The sequence below is a fragment of the Papio anubis genome, chromosome 7 (assembly GCF_008728515.1).
Source record: "Papio anubis isolate 15944 chromosome 7, Panubis1.0, whole genome shotgun sequence".
In the NCBI taxonomy this organism is placed as follows: Eukaryota; Metazoa; Chordata; class Mammalia; order Primates; family Cercopithecidae; genus Papio; species Papio anubis.
In genome coordinates this window covers 121,099,504-121,115,765 of record NC_044982.1, presented here as the reverse complement: position 1 = coordinate 121,115,765, position 16,262 = coordinate 121,099,504, and the positions used below count along the sequence as shown (strand labels likewise).

Below are 16,262 nucleotides of genomic sequence, written 5' to 3'. Positions count from 1 at the left end.
TTTGAAATTGTATCTTTGTTCGTTCACTTGTCTGATTCCCCATTAGAGAACTACAGAAGGGCAGGGACTTTGATTCCCCAATGTATATTTAGCCGTTAGCACAAAGCCAACAGATAGTCACTAAATACATTTTTTTTAAACAAAAATGTTAATGAACACCTTCAAAATTTTGTCTTACGCCACCTCGCTAAAATTCTTGTTTGTGCAAGTCACTTTTCCTTTCTGAGCTTTCATTTCTGAATCTATACCCTGGGAATTATCTCTTCCTTGCCTATCTCACCGCGTTATCAAGAGGAGGATCTGAGCCAATAATGCTAGAAATGCTTCATTAAGGGCCCCTTAAATGTAACGGATTTCTATTTTTAGCCCACTGGTAGCCTCGCAAGTAGCAGGTGCTGAAAACGCCTTGCTTATTAGGGGTTGGAAGACAGCATTGTTTCTGTGACCGTAGGCGTCGAAGCTATGCAGAAGCGTTCCACGGACCGCGGAGAGATGGGGCTCAGGCCAGCATCCCTCTCGCCCCTGCCCTTCCCGGGAGGCGCTGGCCGAGCGAGGATGGGGGGCTGGGAGGCCGAGGGGGCAGTAACTGTCAAACCTCGCCGCTTGGCGCCATTATTTAAATAGAACGTGCCTGTCTCGCAGTTGTACGTGTCCGGGGCGGGGCTTCGAGCGCCCTAAGCGGGGCGGACGCCAGAGGCGGGCTGGGAAGGTGGAGGGGCGGGCCGGGGCGGGGCCAGGCCGGCTAGAGGGGCGGGTCTAGCGGCGGCCCCCGGCGAGGTTCACTGCGCTTGCGCTGACAGACGCAAGATGGCGGACAGTGCGGAACTAAAGGTAAAGCGCAGCTCGAATTCACTTCTAATATTCGGCCGCGGAGACGGCGCCTCTGGTGCCTGGGGGGATGGGTCCGACCCTGGGGGGCCGCTCGGGCCTGACTCCACCCGGGCCTGGAGTTGTAGGGAGAGAGGCGCGCCCGGTCTCAGCAGAGGGGGCCCGCCTGCGGCGGGCCGCGGGCCCCGGGTGCCTCGGGGGCGCTGACGGGTCGTCCCCGGCGTGTTATTGTTGTGGGCGCCTCTGGCGGGGGTGGCGGGGGAAGAGATAGGGAGTCGGGAGGTAGGGGCTGCAGCTGTCTCCTGGGCTCGGCTTTTTCACCTTCTAGTTAGCCTCCCCGCCCCCCATGGGGAGCTGGGGCTGGGGGCAGGGTGCTCTTGTAGGGGGGATTGGGAAAGCTCCCCGTGGCCGCTTCCTCTTCCTCCTTTGCAGTCCCGGGCTCCTGTCAGGCGCTCTTCTCAGACCCCCGGGAACTTGGCTCCGGCCGCCCCGCCCCTCCGTGGATCCCTGTCGCCCCCGCCCCGGACTCGGCTCTCCCCGGCTGCTCGCTTGTCAGGAAGCGCCTGGGGTGCCCCGCTTGAGGGAAACGCGATCCCGGGGCGATAGGGTGGGGATCTGGGGGAGAAGCTCTGGTAAAGTTTAGCGAGCCCCGGGCCGGCATTGGGGTTCGGCTGAGAGGTAGCGGGGGAGAGTCAGCCTGGGCGGGACGTTACTCTCTCTCTGATTCCGGGCAGCCGAGGGGAGAAACCCCCTCGAAGAGTATGTCTTTGGAAGCAGTGTTGGGAGAGGGGGATGTAGCTACCTCTCTCCCTTCTCTTGCCTTGGCTGGTGTGGAGGGTGAGAGGAGCCTTTGGGGGTCTCTGCACACACCATGATGGCGATGCTGTAGCTGATGGAGGTGAATGGTTCGTGTTTATATCCCCCCATTGCCTTTTGTTTGTAGGGACATCTTGCTGGCCATGTTGATTTGAACGAAATTCTCCCCTCATGCTACTCTAACCCCCGATAAATAGAACGTTCCTCTTAACTGTACCAATTACTCACGCCTCACGAAATTAGATGAAAGGGTGCCCCCTTTTCCCCGCTTTTCTCCCACCCCAATCTTTACCTGATGATGGCTTCTTTACCGAAGCAGATATACCACTACACAAGCAGTTGGGGGAGGGGGGGTGGAACCCTTATGATTGGATTGTGACAAATGGGGCTCCGCTTGAATAATTTTGGTTTAGTAGCAGGCAGTTCTTAACTAACGCGTATTATTTCGAGGCTCTGAACGCGATCTTCTCTGTGGCTTCCTGTGTGTGTGAACCCAGCAGCTGGTTTTGTCTCGACCCAGAGAACTGACATCTCTGTCAGAGTGGAGATTGGGATATACAATTGTAAATCTTTGGAGAGAGTCTTCTTTTTATAATTAATACAAATTATTTAATTTTTTTCTCCGTTATAATGAAACGACAACTTCTAGAACAACCAAATGCCAGATTTGATTCTGTAGAGTTTTTCTTGTGGAATATCCTCACCGAAAGATCTTTTCTCCTAATAACTTCACAATGTTTACACTCCAAGATTTGTATATTAAAGTATTGGCTTTGAGTGTCATTCTTTTAAAATGTACTTATAATTACAACTTTATTTAAGGGAGAGCAGATTTAGAATGGATGGTTTTGGGTTTTCTCCAGTTTCAAACTATTGACTGAAATGAGAAAGCCTTAGGAATTTGAATATTTGGAGATAGTTAACCCTTGAAATAAAAAAAAAGCACACAACTTTAAGACATGTTTTCTATGATTTTTCTCTTATGATAGAGTCATCATGTTGCTGTGATCTTTGCCTTCTAATATTTATTTTGTTAGGAGTTCTTTTGAATGATAGCTAATCAGTTGTTATACATGGACCATAGAATAAAGCCGAAAAGCTTGTGCAGACTATATTGTCACTCTTGATGCTGTCCAAAGAAACTAGTATGGAAAGCACATGCTGAGAGATTTCCTTCTTTGTTCTTTCTCATTTTAAGAAAGTGCCTTTGGGGATAGATCAGATCCCTGGTGTGAGTCTTGTTAGGTAAAGTTTCTCTTTACGAAAGTGAACCAGTATCAGATAAACACCAAACACTTGAAGAAATGTTATTTTTCTAAAATTAGTCTCGTTTTTTGCTCTCTCCCAAATCTACTTGAGTTTTTCCAGAGGAAGTTTTTTTTTTTTCTACTTTTATGTTCCTGTTGTATAATTTTTCAAATTATAATAACTGTTTTGACATGTTGGTATGTCATTGTGTGTGTCTGAGACTTCGAGGAGCTGTGTGATAAATTGCTTAGCTGGTGATAACTGCATTAAAAAAATTTGGTTAATACTTTATTGTGGTTAGATTTGCTGTTCTTTTTTTGGGGGGTGGAGGAGGTGATCTCAGGAACGCCTACCATAGTTATTTGAGAATGTGTTAAAAAAGAATGTGTATATATAATTTTCTGTGCAGTAAGGTTTGGCAGATACTCCTTTTGGAAATGATATTTTCGGAAGGCCTTTTGTTTGTGATTTTTTGGAGGTAAATATGCATTCCTAATATACGAAAAATCAGTAAGAAGAAGAAAATCTAGTTTTTTTGAAATTTTAAATGGGAATAGAGTACTTCAACTGTGAAGCTTTGCATAACATTCAGTGACTTTTCATTATCTTAGGTTTCAGCCCGATACTTCATTTTGCTGTGGATTGTATTCATAATTATTTTCCTCATGGCTTTTTTAGTGAGTCCTTTTAAATCTATAAGAAATCTGCAAAGATCAGATGGGAAAAACGGATAGATCTTTATCCCCTGTAGGAATTGCGCAAGCTGCAACACTTCAAGATATTGCCAATAAAAATTAGATTGTGAATCATACATATCAAAATGAATTCTCTATGCACATTTGTTTATGAAAGGCTTAATTTTTCATTAGGGGAATACCCATAAATGACATTTTAAGAATGTGGAGGGCATTTTGTCATCTTTAGGAACTTAGAAGCAGGAGGGTGTGATGGCCAGATGATCTTGGTGGTTAATAAGCTGACAGCTTCATGCAGCTCCTCTTAAAGTACTTTAAAAAAAATATATGGTTTTTTTTTGGAGTAAAACTCAAACCAAATTATATTGCCATTTTAATTTACAGGAAGAAGAGTGGGAGAGAAGAAGCTCATCGTCATTTTAGTGGAGTAAATAATGAAATTAAATGGAAAGAGAAACCATAATTATAAAAGTTCCTATAAGTGTGTCAGTGAATTCTATTGTTCTTTTCTGCCTCTTTATTTTCAAGAAATAGCCACTTAATTTTGATCCTTACGCTGTAATTTGTCTGCTTTTATTTCAGATAGAGGCAAGTACGTCTGACAGTTTATTCATGGATTTGATTTGAATCTCTGTAACTTTTGTCAAGTGCCACATTTAGATGGCTTTTGTTTTATGTCATTATTTTTATGAACAGTATTTAAAAAACACTACAGTATAGTTTATAAAATACTACAGTATAGTTTCTAAGTATTTCATATGATTGTTTTGAAATACTGCCTTCTTTTTATCCACCGTTTTCTCCTGGGCGATTGCATTGTCTTTCTCTTCAAAGAGTCTCTTGTAATCCCTGTTGATTGCAGTAGTGCTTAGTGGCGAGTCCATAGCTGATTAACCTTGGGTTTCTCCTGGTGAACTCCATCAGCATGCTGCTCCAGGGTTCTTGCTGAGGCTTTTGAGTTTAGTATAATTTGTACCCTTTCTTGCTGGTAACCAGGGATAAGAAAATAAAGTGGCCAATGGTTGTAGTGGGAACTGGGAAAAAGTATCCAAGTCCCAGAAAAACTGGGTGTTTATGATGAGATGTAGCCTTTAAAAAACAATGACCAAAAACAGATTCATTACTTCATAGAGTTGGCTGTGGTGTTTTCTGAAGTATTTGACCCTGGCATGAAGCATCTTGCTTTTTTAATGTTTGAATAATAATATCTTATTTATATAGTACTTTGCAGTTCATAATATATTGCATTATCTCTTTTGATCTTTCCAGCAGTTCTTTGAGGTAGGAAAGGCGAGTGATAACTAAATCCTTTTTATAGATAGAGAAAGTGAGCCCAGAAAGGGTAAGTGACTATTGCAAGGTCATACAAATAAAAGTGGCAGGGACTTGAGCCTACGTCTTGTGTAGGCCTCCTTAAAGGTACTACAGCAGACCTGGAGTCCTCTAGGGTGCCCAGTTCACAAAAATTTCTACTTATGTTGTTGCTGATACTTTCCCTTTTGGGAAAGCTCTATGCTAGGGTATTTTTGGATATTCCTAGGGCATTTTGCAAGCCTCCTTTCAAAAAGTTTGGAGTTTGTTAGTTGGAATCATACACATTAATTTTGGTAAGTGTCATTTTGCTTGGGAAAATTTCAGAGAATCTGAAAAGTAAGCAGAAAAATAAACAGTACCTGTAACCCCCAACACTCAGAAATATCATGGTTAACATCTGGGTATTTATGCATTTAGACTTTCTCTCTGTGAGCATATGTATATGTATATTCATCACAAAAAGATACAACACTATTTTTTATTTATAATCTGCTATTTTCATGTCTATCCAGATTAGTAAATACGGGGCTGTATGATCATTTGAAAGCTTACATTGTATTTTGTTCAAATAGTCCCTATCAGATTAGTCTACTTTTTTTTTTTTTTTTTTTGAGACGGAGTCTTGCTCTGTTGCCCAGGCTGGGGTGCAGTGGCATGATCTTGACTCACTGCAAGCTCCACCTGCCGGGTTCACACCATTCTCCTGCCTAAACCTCTGGAGTAGCTGGGACTATAGGCACCCGCCACTACACCCTGCTAATTTTTTTGTATTTTTTTAGTAGAGATGGGGTTTCACCGTGTTAGTCAGGATGGTCTCGATCTCCTGACCTTGTGATTCGTCCATCTCGGCCTCCCAAAGTGCTGGGATTACAGGCGTGAACCACCGTGCCAGGCTTAGATTATTCTACTTTTTTTGCAGTGTCTTTGCAGCCTTGTACCAAAGTTTGCAGATGTTTTATTTTAACTAAATATATTGATATGACAGATCTTTTTTGTGCTTTAGAAAGCAGTGCAGGCTGGACACCGTGACTCACAGCTCACGCCTGTAATCCCAACACCTTGGGAGGCCAAGGCGGGTGGATCACGAGGTCAGGAGTTCAAGACCAGCCTGACCAACATAGTGAAACCCCATCTCTACTAAAAATACAAACAATTAACTGGGCATGGTGGCGGGCGCCTGTAATCTCAGCTACTCAGGAGGCTGAGGCAGGAGAATTGCTTGAACCTGGGAGGCAGAGGTGGCAGCGAGATTGTGCCACTGGACTCCAGCCTGGGCGACAGTGTGAGATTCTGTCTCAAAAAAAAAAAGAAAGCAATACAAATGTTTCTTTTGTTTTTCTAGAGACAGGGGTCTCGCTGTGTTGCCCAGGCTGGTCTCAAACTCCTGGCCTCAAGCAATGCTGCCTCGGCCTCCCAAAGTGTTGGGATTACAGGTGTGAGGCACTCTGCCACTGTGCTCAGCCTGCAGATGGTTTTTACAGGTGTGAGGCACTGTGCCACTGCGCCCACTCTGCAAGTTAGATAAAATGTTTTCAGAGAAATAAATTAGTCATTCTTGGTTTGTTCATTGTCATAGCTTTATTGTTTATGTTTCTGTAATGTGTGAGATAAGATTATTAAATGATGGCAGATACAGGTTTTACAAAATGTAAGCAAACATTACTTCGGCATCAGAATGTTTGATAAAGTATGAAACTGCTTATGAAATAGTATTTTATAATCTATTCATACTATTCTATGAATAGTAGAATTTCAAGTATGCAAGTATGTTTGATTTTGGAAATTATATCACAGTGATCAAATATTGCAAGTTTTTGTACCTTATTTAGATGCTTATCAGTTTTTTTTGTTTGTTTGTTTTTTTGAGACAGAGTCTTGCTCTGTGGCCCAGGCTGGAGTGCAGTCGCACAGTCTCAGCTCACTGCAAGCTCCGCCTCCCGTGTTCACGCCATTCTCCTCAGCCTCCTGAGTAGCTGGGATTACAGGCACCAGCTACCACGTCCAGCTAATTTTTTTGTATTTTTAGTAGAGACGGGGTTTCACCGTGTTAGCCAGGATAGTCTCCATCTCCTGACTTCGTGATCCACCTGCCTCGGCCTCCCAAAGTGCTGGGATTACAGGTGTGAGCTACCACGCCTAGCCGATGCTTGTCAGTTTTTAACTGGCATTTTTTTTTTTTTTGAGACGGAGTCGCACTCTGTCGCCCAGGCTGGAGTGCAATGGCGAGATCTCGGCTCACTGCGATCTCTGTTTCCTTTGTTCAAGTGATTCTCCTGCCTCAGCCTCCCGAGTAGCTGGGACTACAGGTGCCTGCCACCACTCCCGGCTAGTTTTTTGTATTTTTAGTAGAGACGAGGTTTCGCCGTGTTAGCCAGGATGGTCTCGATCTCCTGACCTCGTGATCTGCCCACCTTGGCCTCCCTAAGTGCTGGGATTACAGGCTTGAGCCACGGCGCCCGGCCTTAACTGGCATTTTAAAACTATATTGAATATTGCCAGGCATGGTAATCCCAGCACTTTGGGAGCCAAGGCAGGCGGATCACGAGGTCAGGAGTTCGAGACCAGCCTGACCAACATGGTGAAACCCTGTCACTACTAAAAATACAAAAATTAGCTGGGCGTGGTGGTGCGCACCTGTAATCTCAGCTACTTAGGAGGCTGAGGCAGGAGAATTGCTTGAACCCGGGAGGTGGAGGTTGCAGAGAGCCGAGATCGTGCCCCTGTACTCCAGGCTGGGCAACAGAGTAAGACTCTGTCTCAAAAAAAAAAAAAAAAAATCCCCCAAAAACCAAACACTATACTGAACATTAATATAGAGAAAATGGAAATAAGACTTTGCTTTACTCATATTTTTAATCTCAAAACAAAGTGTTGCCATAGTATTAAATTGGGAGGTAACATTGTTTCAAGGATCTGCAACCTCTGCCTCCCAGGTTCAAGCAATTCTCCTGCCTCAGCCTCCCAAGTAGCTGGGATTATGGACAGGTGCCACTACGCCCAGCTAATTTTTGTATTTTTAGTAGAGACAGGGTTTCACCATGTTGGCCAGGTTGGTCTCAATCTCTTGATCTCGTGATCCACCTGCCTTGGCCTCCCAAGGTGCCGGGATTATAGGCGTGAGCCACTGCGCCTGGCCCAGGATCTGGTTTTAGAAAGTTAACATAGGCAATGAAAGCATTTTTATTTTTAGTAAAAACCTTTAGGAGTTAAACCGATTAGTAAATGCATATGTGAATTAACATGCTGTTTGTGCAACATCCGAAAAGTAGCGCATGTGGAAGGAACTTGAGGAAATTGATCGTACTCTAAATTTGATTCCTTAGAATTTGGTCGTCACCTAAATCTGCATTTATGTAACATTTTATCATTAGAATTTCTTTGAAATAGGCAGTAGAGACAATTTTTAAGTACTTAGTTGTCATTAACTATCAATTTCAGAAGTAGTACTAATTGCCACTGCACTTTTTGTTAGATGTTTGTGACTATACTTGCCCTTCCATGTTAAAAATTGTGCAACTCCTGTTACTTTTGATTCCCTGTACTCTTGGTTTCAGTAGTGTCACATGGAAAGATAATTCCCTAGAAACATTCCTTCAGAGTTTTCTGGTAAATCTTCATTCTTAGCTATGAACTTCTAAAATTCATCAAAATGAAGAAACCACCTTTTTTTTCAGCTTTTCCTTAGATCAAGCAGACAAAACAAACATTAAAATCTTTTGAACATTAATTAGTAATGGAGGTATCAGTAACTCTCACAGGACTGTTGTAAAATGTTCCTATTTTTGAAAACTTCATCTCTTTCTTACCTTTTCTGCTGTTCACTGCTTTCAGTTTCCCCCCTTTGGTTGCTGGGTTAATTTCACCAAAACACTCCTTTCATTCTGTCACTCCTATCTATAAAAACTTTGAATAGCTTTCCATCAAAAACTGGATAAAGTCTTAGTTCTAAGTCTAGTATTCAAGATTTTCTATAGTCTGACCCCAGTCCACTTTGTGTGTGTGTTTTGTCTCTTTAGCTATATAGCAAAAGCCCTTAACTTAAAGCCAGAGCTGTTCGTTTGCGTCTTTTTGTTGGCTTGTGTTCTGTTTGTACCCCCCTCCATTCTCCCATCCCTACTCTGTGGACACAGTAGGTGTTTTTAATATACATGTGTCAGATGAACAAATTACGTTCAAGATTTGTTTCTGTCAGAGAGTGGGGCCTGATGCTGTTGTTTGTAAGACAATCTAAATTGAAAATATTCTTAGGGTCGTATCTTCGCTCTTTTTTCTTGTTGCTGCTTAGATGAACTTGAATAACATTAAATCCAGAATAATTTATGAAGGACTGTTTTAGATTTACCTTTTACATTATTTTACGTTATAGAGATAATAAATGAATACAATTCTCATTGTAATAATCTAACCGTAAATAGGGTAAAAATGGAAAGACCTCATCATCTTCATTCTTAGAGGCAATCACTTTGGTGTATATCTGTGTATTCTTATTTGGGTGGGCAGGGGGAGGTAACAGCCTTATTGAGATAAAATCAACATATCCCATTACAGTTCACCTATTTAAAGTGCACAATCAGGTGGTTTTTGGTATATTCACAAAGTTGTGTAACCATTAACCACAATCAGTTCTAGAATATTTTTTCACCTCAAAAAGCAACTACATCCTTTTAGCATAATCTCCTTCCTAAACCTTACCTCACTCTTAGCCCTAGGCAACTGATAATCTATTTTCAGTCTCTGTAGACTTGCCTATTTTGGACATTTAATATAAATGGAATAAAAATATGTCGCGTTTTGTGTCTGGCCTTGTATTCTTTCTTTTCTCTGCATGGGCATTTAAATGTGTATGTCTGTATAATATTTTTAATTTATTGTGTGTGTGTATGTCTAGATGAGAACAAAACTAGACACACAGAAGGAACTTAAGTGAATGTACATGTACATAAATATCTTTCCTAAAACCATAAGTGAGATCATACTATATATAACATCCTACAATTTGCTTTTTTTCACAATAAATAGTGAAGCTCTTTCCATGACATGTCCAAACAATGAGATGGTTTCATTCTTTTTAACAGTGCATAATATTCCATATGTATGTTTATAGAGATTTACCGCTTGAATTTATCAATGTATATGGTTAAAAGTTCTTAAGAACTTGTTTTGATGGTTTTGCTATACACTACTGGGTTTTTTAAAAAAATAATTGCCACATTTAATGTAACCTCTATAGTATTAATGCTGGAGTTTCACTTAACAATAGGAATGAAAACATCACAGGTAAGGGTTGTATAGCTTGAGGAGAAATGGAATGCAGTGTCTTTATGCAGTTCTGGCAGTGCACAGCCAAAGCATTTCATTTTGTATTTGGGTTTCTGAATGTGAGCAAGCCTGTTTTTAAAAAAGCTCATGGCATAGTGCTTAAAATAGAACTTAACATGCTATCTTGTGCTTTATGGTGAATTTTAAGACTTTTTCTTGCAGTCATGCAAGTCTAATCTTAAAGATTGGAAAGATTTCAGAGTAAATATTTTTTCTCATATGTTAAAATCATCATTCTGGTCTGTGGGCTTCTGTAAGTTACCCAAGAAGGGGACTGAAGAGGCACAGAACTGGCTCAGAAACTGGCTTATAGTAGATTCTCAGTAATTGTTATTTATTCAAGAATTATCACATTCTGTTATTTATTATATTTTTGGGTATCTGCTGTGTATGAGGTACCGGGTTATTGGTGATTTTAGTATATTATCACGTGTGTGTATATTTATTTAAATATTTCTGTTATAGTGGAATGTTTAGTAAAAATTATCTTTTTAAAAATTATACAAGTAATGCATCGGTTATTACAGAGGTTTTCAAAGTCTGTTTCTCAGGCCCCTGGTGGTTCCTGAAGTTTTTCTGGATGTTCTCCAGGTCAAAATGATTTTCCTTATAATAGTAAGGCATTATTTGCTGTGCTGACATTTGCAAAATCATTGGTGGGTAAAACCGCCAGCACCTTGGCACAAATTAAGGCAGTGGCACTAAATCGTGCTAGTAGCTGTGTTGTTCATCACTATGTACTTGGAATTAAAAAAACATGCCAGTTAAACTTTATGTCCTTCATGAAACAATAAAACTTACTAATTTTATTGTATCTCAGTCGTTGAGTACATTTTAAAATATATTTTGTATGATGAAATGAAAAGTACCTGTAAAACACTTTATTGAATATCAAATCTGATGGTTAACTCAGGGAAAAGAACTTCTGGAGTTGAGTTGTGAGCTTTTTAAATGGAATACCATTTTTACTTGAAAAAAATGGCTGGCAAAGTATGGTTATACAGACTTGGGTATTTGGCATACATTTTCATGAAAATAAACAAAGTGCGCCTGTCACTGCAAGGAAAACAACTGACAATATTTGTTACTAATGATAAAATTTAAGCTTTCAAGTGAAAATAGAACTTTGGAAGATGTATTTGCCACTGTGAGCTTGACAGTTTCCCAATACTTGACTTTTTTGATAAGATCAGTGTGATATTAATGAATGTGTTATGTTGAAGTTGCATAGTGAAATATGTCAACATTTGGAAGAACTACGTAACTCAGTGAACTAATATTTTCCAAATAACCAATGCATGATATTACAAAATCATGCCTGGATGAAAAGATCCATTGGAAATGGAAGATAGACCAATGAATTTCAGTTTATCAGAGTGGGAAATATTCATTGATATGGTTTCAGATTCCTGCATTGCAGCAGCCTTTAAGAACCTGCCATTTGTTGAGTTTCAGTGAAGGATCAAAGAATATCAAAAGTTACCTGAAGAAGCTAGAGTATTTTAATAAAAATACTCTATTTTTTCCAAACTCTATAGAGCTTCATAAGGCTAGATTTCCTTTATATTCTTCAAAGTAATCTAATACACAGATTGAATGGGAAAGTAGATGTGAGAATCAGGATGTCTTTATTAAGCTAGATGTTAAAGAGATTTGCAAAAATGTAAAACTGTGATAGTCCTCTAATTTTTATTAAAAATATTTTTTAAATACAAGATGTATGTTAACAAGTAATGGATTAATTAATTTATTTTTTGAGATGAGCTTTGCCATGTTGCCCAGGCTGGTCTTGAAGTTGGGGGCTTGAGTGATCGCCTGCCTCGGCCTCCCAAAGTGTTGGGATTACAGGCGTGAGACACCCTGCCCAGCTATTATTATTTTTTTAATGACAAATATTTTAAAGTTTTCTGCTTTAACTGCAAATACAGTAAATATTGATAGATGTAATCAACATAAAGTTTTTTTTTTGGGGGGGCAGCGGTCCTCCACTTTCAAGAGTATAAAAGAGTCCCAAGAGCAAAAACTTTGAAAACTTGATCTTTTTTAAATTTAAAATTTACAGTACAGCAGTGCATAATTTAAAATGGGACGATCGCTTTCACCTTCTCACTCGTGGTATTTTTTGTAACTTAAAAAGAAAAATAAGGCTGGGAGCAGTGGCTCACACCTGTAATCCCAGTGCTTTGGGAGGCCAAGGCAGGCAGAGTGATTGAGCTCAGGAGTTCCAGACCAGGCTGGACAACATGGCAAAACCACATCTCTATCAAAAATACAAAAAATTAGCTGGGCATGTTGATGCACACCTGTGGTTCCAGCTGCTTGGGAGGCTGAAGTGGGAGGATTGCTTGATCCTGGGAGATGGAGGTAGCAGTGAACTGAGATCCACTGCACTCTAGGTGACAGAATGAGACCCTGTCTCAAGAAAAAAAAAAAAAAAAAAAAAGAAAAAGTTTACTTCTAGTGATCCTCTTAGAAGGCAGTTTGCTAAGCAGGGTTATTTAATTAGATCCTGTATCTCTCTAAGTAATGCTAAGCGGTAGTAGCTTGCATTGCACTGAATGAATGTGCTTGAAGTACTTTTTTTTTTTTTTTTTTTGGATGCAGGGTCTCACTCTCTTGCTCAGGCTGGAGTGCAGTGGTATTATTATGGCTCACTACAGCCTCGAACTCCTGGGCTCAAGTGAGCCTTCCACCTCAGCCTCCTGAGTAGCTAGGACTTCAGGTGCATGCCACCATGCTCAGCTGACTAAAAACTTTTTTTTTTTTTTTAATAGAGATGGGGTCTTGCCATGTTGCCCAGGCTGCTCTCAAACTCTCAGAATCACGTGATCCTTATGCCTCAGCCTCCCAAAAGTGTTAGAATTCAAGGTGTTGAGCCACCGCACCTGGCTTGAAGTACTTTTAATCAGTAATGGTGTGGGAAATATATATAACTTTTTATTTTTTCAAGGTTGTGTTTTTTGGTTTTTTCTTTTTTTTTTTTTTGAGATGGAGTCTCACTCTGTTGCCCAGGCCAGATGATCTCGGCTCACCACAAACTCCGCCTCCTGCATTCAAGCAATTCTCCTGCTTCAGCCTCCCGAGTAGCTGGGATTACAGATGCTCACCACGGTGCTCAGCTAATATTTGTGTTTTTAGTAGAGACAGGGTTTCACCATGTTGGCCAGGCTGGTCTTGAACTGTTGACCTCAGGTCATCCACCCGCCTCAGACTTCCAAAGTTCTGGGATTACTGGTGTGAGCCACCATGCCTGGCCTGATTGCTTTTTCTGTAGTAAAATACAAGAATCACATGAATAAATGAAAAATTCCCTAACTTAATGTTAGCCAATAATTTCCTCTCCAGCAGAGCTTAGCTCTTACCAAATATATATGATTGATTTGCATTCTGCCTATTTTGTTTTTTTCCTTTCCCTTTTGTGGGATAAACATGAAACAGGACCTAGAAATTGTAAGACTCTGAATGCTTTTCAGTTTCTTTCTGCATTTCTTTAGAGTGGTGTGTGAAAAACTCCAGCCTCTGTTCCTTAAACATCTTTCCCCAGGGTGTCAGAGTAAGACTGGAAAAGGAATATTTTTGTTCCAGAAGTTATTCTAATATGTGATTTCAAAATCAGGTAGCATCTTAAAGGTTAAAGACCTTTAAAAAAAGTATAGTATTTTGTGTCTAATTGAATCATGATCAGGGAAAAGAACATGAATTTTAGAATTGCCATTAGTCTTCACCTCTGAATTTAGATAGTCCCAGGAATAAGATTAATGGTCTTTTAAGTGTGAGTAGGTCTTGGTCTGTCCATTTGTTCCAGAGAGGAATTTTATAATCTCTTGTTGAGGCTACTTAACTTGGCTGATAATGTTTGGGGAACAAGGCAGGAGAAGGGTGTCCCACTTATGAGTATGCAGACTTTGCTTAATCTCCTCATGTTTAGACTTGTGCCTCACCATTGATTTTAGCTCCCTGCTGGTCTGAGTCTGGAGCCTCTCTGGTTCAGTTGTTCCAGTAAGCCTCTGGGTGACATTTCTCCATAGCAGAAAGTGGAGAGGAAAGTTTTGGAGACCTGAAAATATGTATAGGGTGGACGTGGTGGCTCACACCTGTAGTGCCAGCACTTTGGGAGGCTGAGGTGCGCAGATTGCTTGAGTGCAGGAGTTTGAGACCAGCCTGAGCAATATGGCGAAAACCTGTCTCTACAAAAAAATATAAAAATTAGCTGGCTGAGGCGCGTGCCTGTGGCCCAGCTACTCGGGAGGCTGAGGTGGGAGGATCGCTTGAGCCAGGAGGTTGAGGTTGAGGCTCTAGTGAGCTGTGATTGTGCCACTGTACTCCAGCCTGAAGGACAGAGCGTGGCAAATAGACATGCTCATAGATTCCAGTAATTACATCTGATGATGTTTGTAGAAGAAGGGACTTAAGTTAATTACCCCAGTGATCTACACGGGCTTAAGTCTTTTTTTTTTGCGACTGAGTTTGCACTCCTGTCACCCAGGTTGGAGTACAATGGCACAATCTTGGCTCACTGCAACCTCTGCCTCCTGGGTTCAAGTGATTCGCCACCCTCAGCCTCCCAAGTAGCTGGGATTACAGGCGTCTGCCACCATGCTTGGCCAATTTTTGTATTTTTAGTAGAGAAGGGGTTTTGCCATGTTGGCCAGGCTGGTTTAGAACTCATGACCTAAGGTGATCTGCCCACCTCAGCCTCCCAAAGTGCTGGGATTACAGGTATGAGCCACCGCCTCTCACCTGGGTTAAGTCTTGAAAAGTGCTCAGGTTTGTATGTGTCCATGCTGTCATCCACGAAGAAGTTGAATCATCAGAGTTATGGGAAAAGTCCAGCTTTTTGGCAGAATCATAGACCATTAAATTCTGTATTACACTTTAAATGTTTTTGTCCTTTTTTTTTTTTTTGAGGTGGAGTCTTGCTCTGTCACCCAGGCTGGAGTGCGGTGGCACAATCTCGGCTCACTGCAACCTCCACCTCCTGGGTTCAAGCCATTTTGCTGACTCAGCTGCCCAAGTAGCTGGGATTACAGGCGCACACCACTGTGCCCAGCTAATTTTTGTATTTTTAGTAGAAATGGGGTTTCACCATGTTGGCCAGGCTGGTCTGGAACTCCTGACCTCGTGATCTGCCCACCTCAGCCTCCCAGAGTGCTGGGATTACAGGCGTGGGCCACTGCACCCGGCCTTGTCCATTATTTTTATGGATACATTTTACAAACTCTCAGTAAAACGTACTTATACTTACTGGCCTATAAGTATTCTTTGCAGCTATAGGTATTCTCTGCTAAATCTTGCAAACAAATAAGCATTCTCCCCTCCTCTCCCCTCCTCCTTCCTTTTGCCTGTTTGGCCTTTGGTATCACATTTACTTAAAGCAAGGTTCTTATCCAGTCATTCCATCAATAAAAGTGAGTGCTGATTTATGTGCCAAATCAGCTGCGTTAAATGCTCACACGTCATTTGGGAATGAAATAGTTTTTGCTTTTGTGAAATTACATTCTAGTACTCCTGTAAGTATATGAAAAATAGTTTGGTTCTCTTGTACCTTTTCATATTTGAATTTTTATAGAGAACAGATGTTTTAATAATTAGCAAAAACTTTATTTTGGGAAATGTTTTCTTGAATATGAAATAACAGTGTTAAATGCATTGTTAAAGTTTAATAGTCATTTGTTTTATACATGCTTCCTAAAGGTAGTTTTTGAAGGAAGGAGATGTGGGAGGAGCAAAGAAAAGATATGAAAGAGTTATTGTAGGAAGTTTGATTGCTGGCTCACTGGAAAGTTATTGAGATGCCTGTGCCCATTGAGATTGACAACTGTGGATGTAAAATAACATCCAACTGCATGAGTGCATGCATTCTTTTCTCCTACAAAGTGGGAACTACATGGAGGGACAAGGGAATTTTGCAAAGGAATGTTTGGGGCCAATGAATAGGGCATGACAACATCAGTGAATTAGAGATCTTTATGAAATTGAATTCTTGCAGTGAAGCAAGTAAGAAAAGGAGGTTGTAGTTGGAAAATGGAATGTTCAAATTAG

General features: G+C 41.0%; 1 protein-coding gene across 2 annotated transcripts in view; it reads left to right on the top strand.

Annotated features, from left to right (window-relative positions):
- The first annotated feature begins 659 nt into the window (after positions 1–659).
- PIAS1 (protein inhibitor of activated STAT 1) overlaps positions 660–16,262 on the top strand; it is a 139,844-nt gene continuing 124,241 nt past the window's right edge. For both annotated transcript variants that reach the window (XM_003901106.4, XM_021941791.2), the window contains exon 1: positions 660–831. In XM_003901106.4, coding sequence (XP_003901155.1) covers positions 808–831 — 24 coding nt within the window. In that variant the 5' untranslated portion in view covers positions 660–807. The remainder of the gene's footprint in view (positions 832–16,262) is intronic.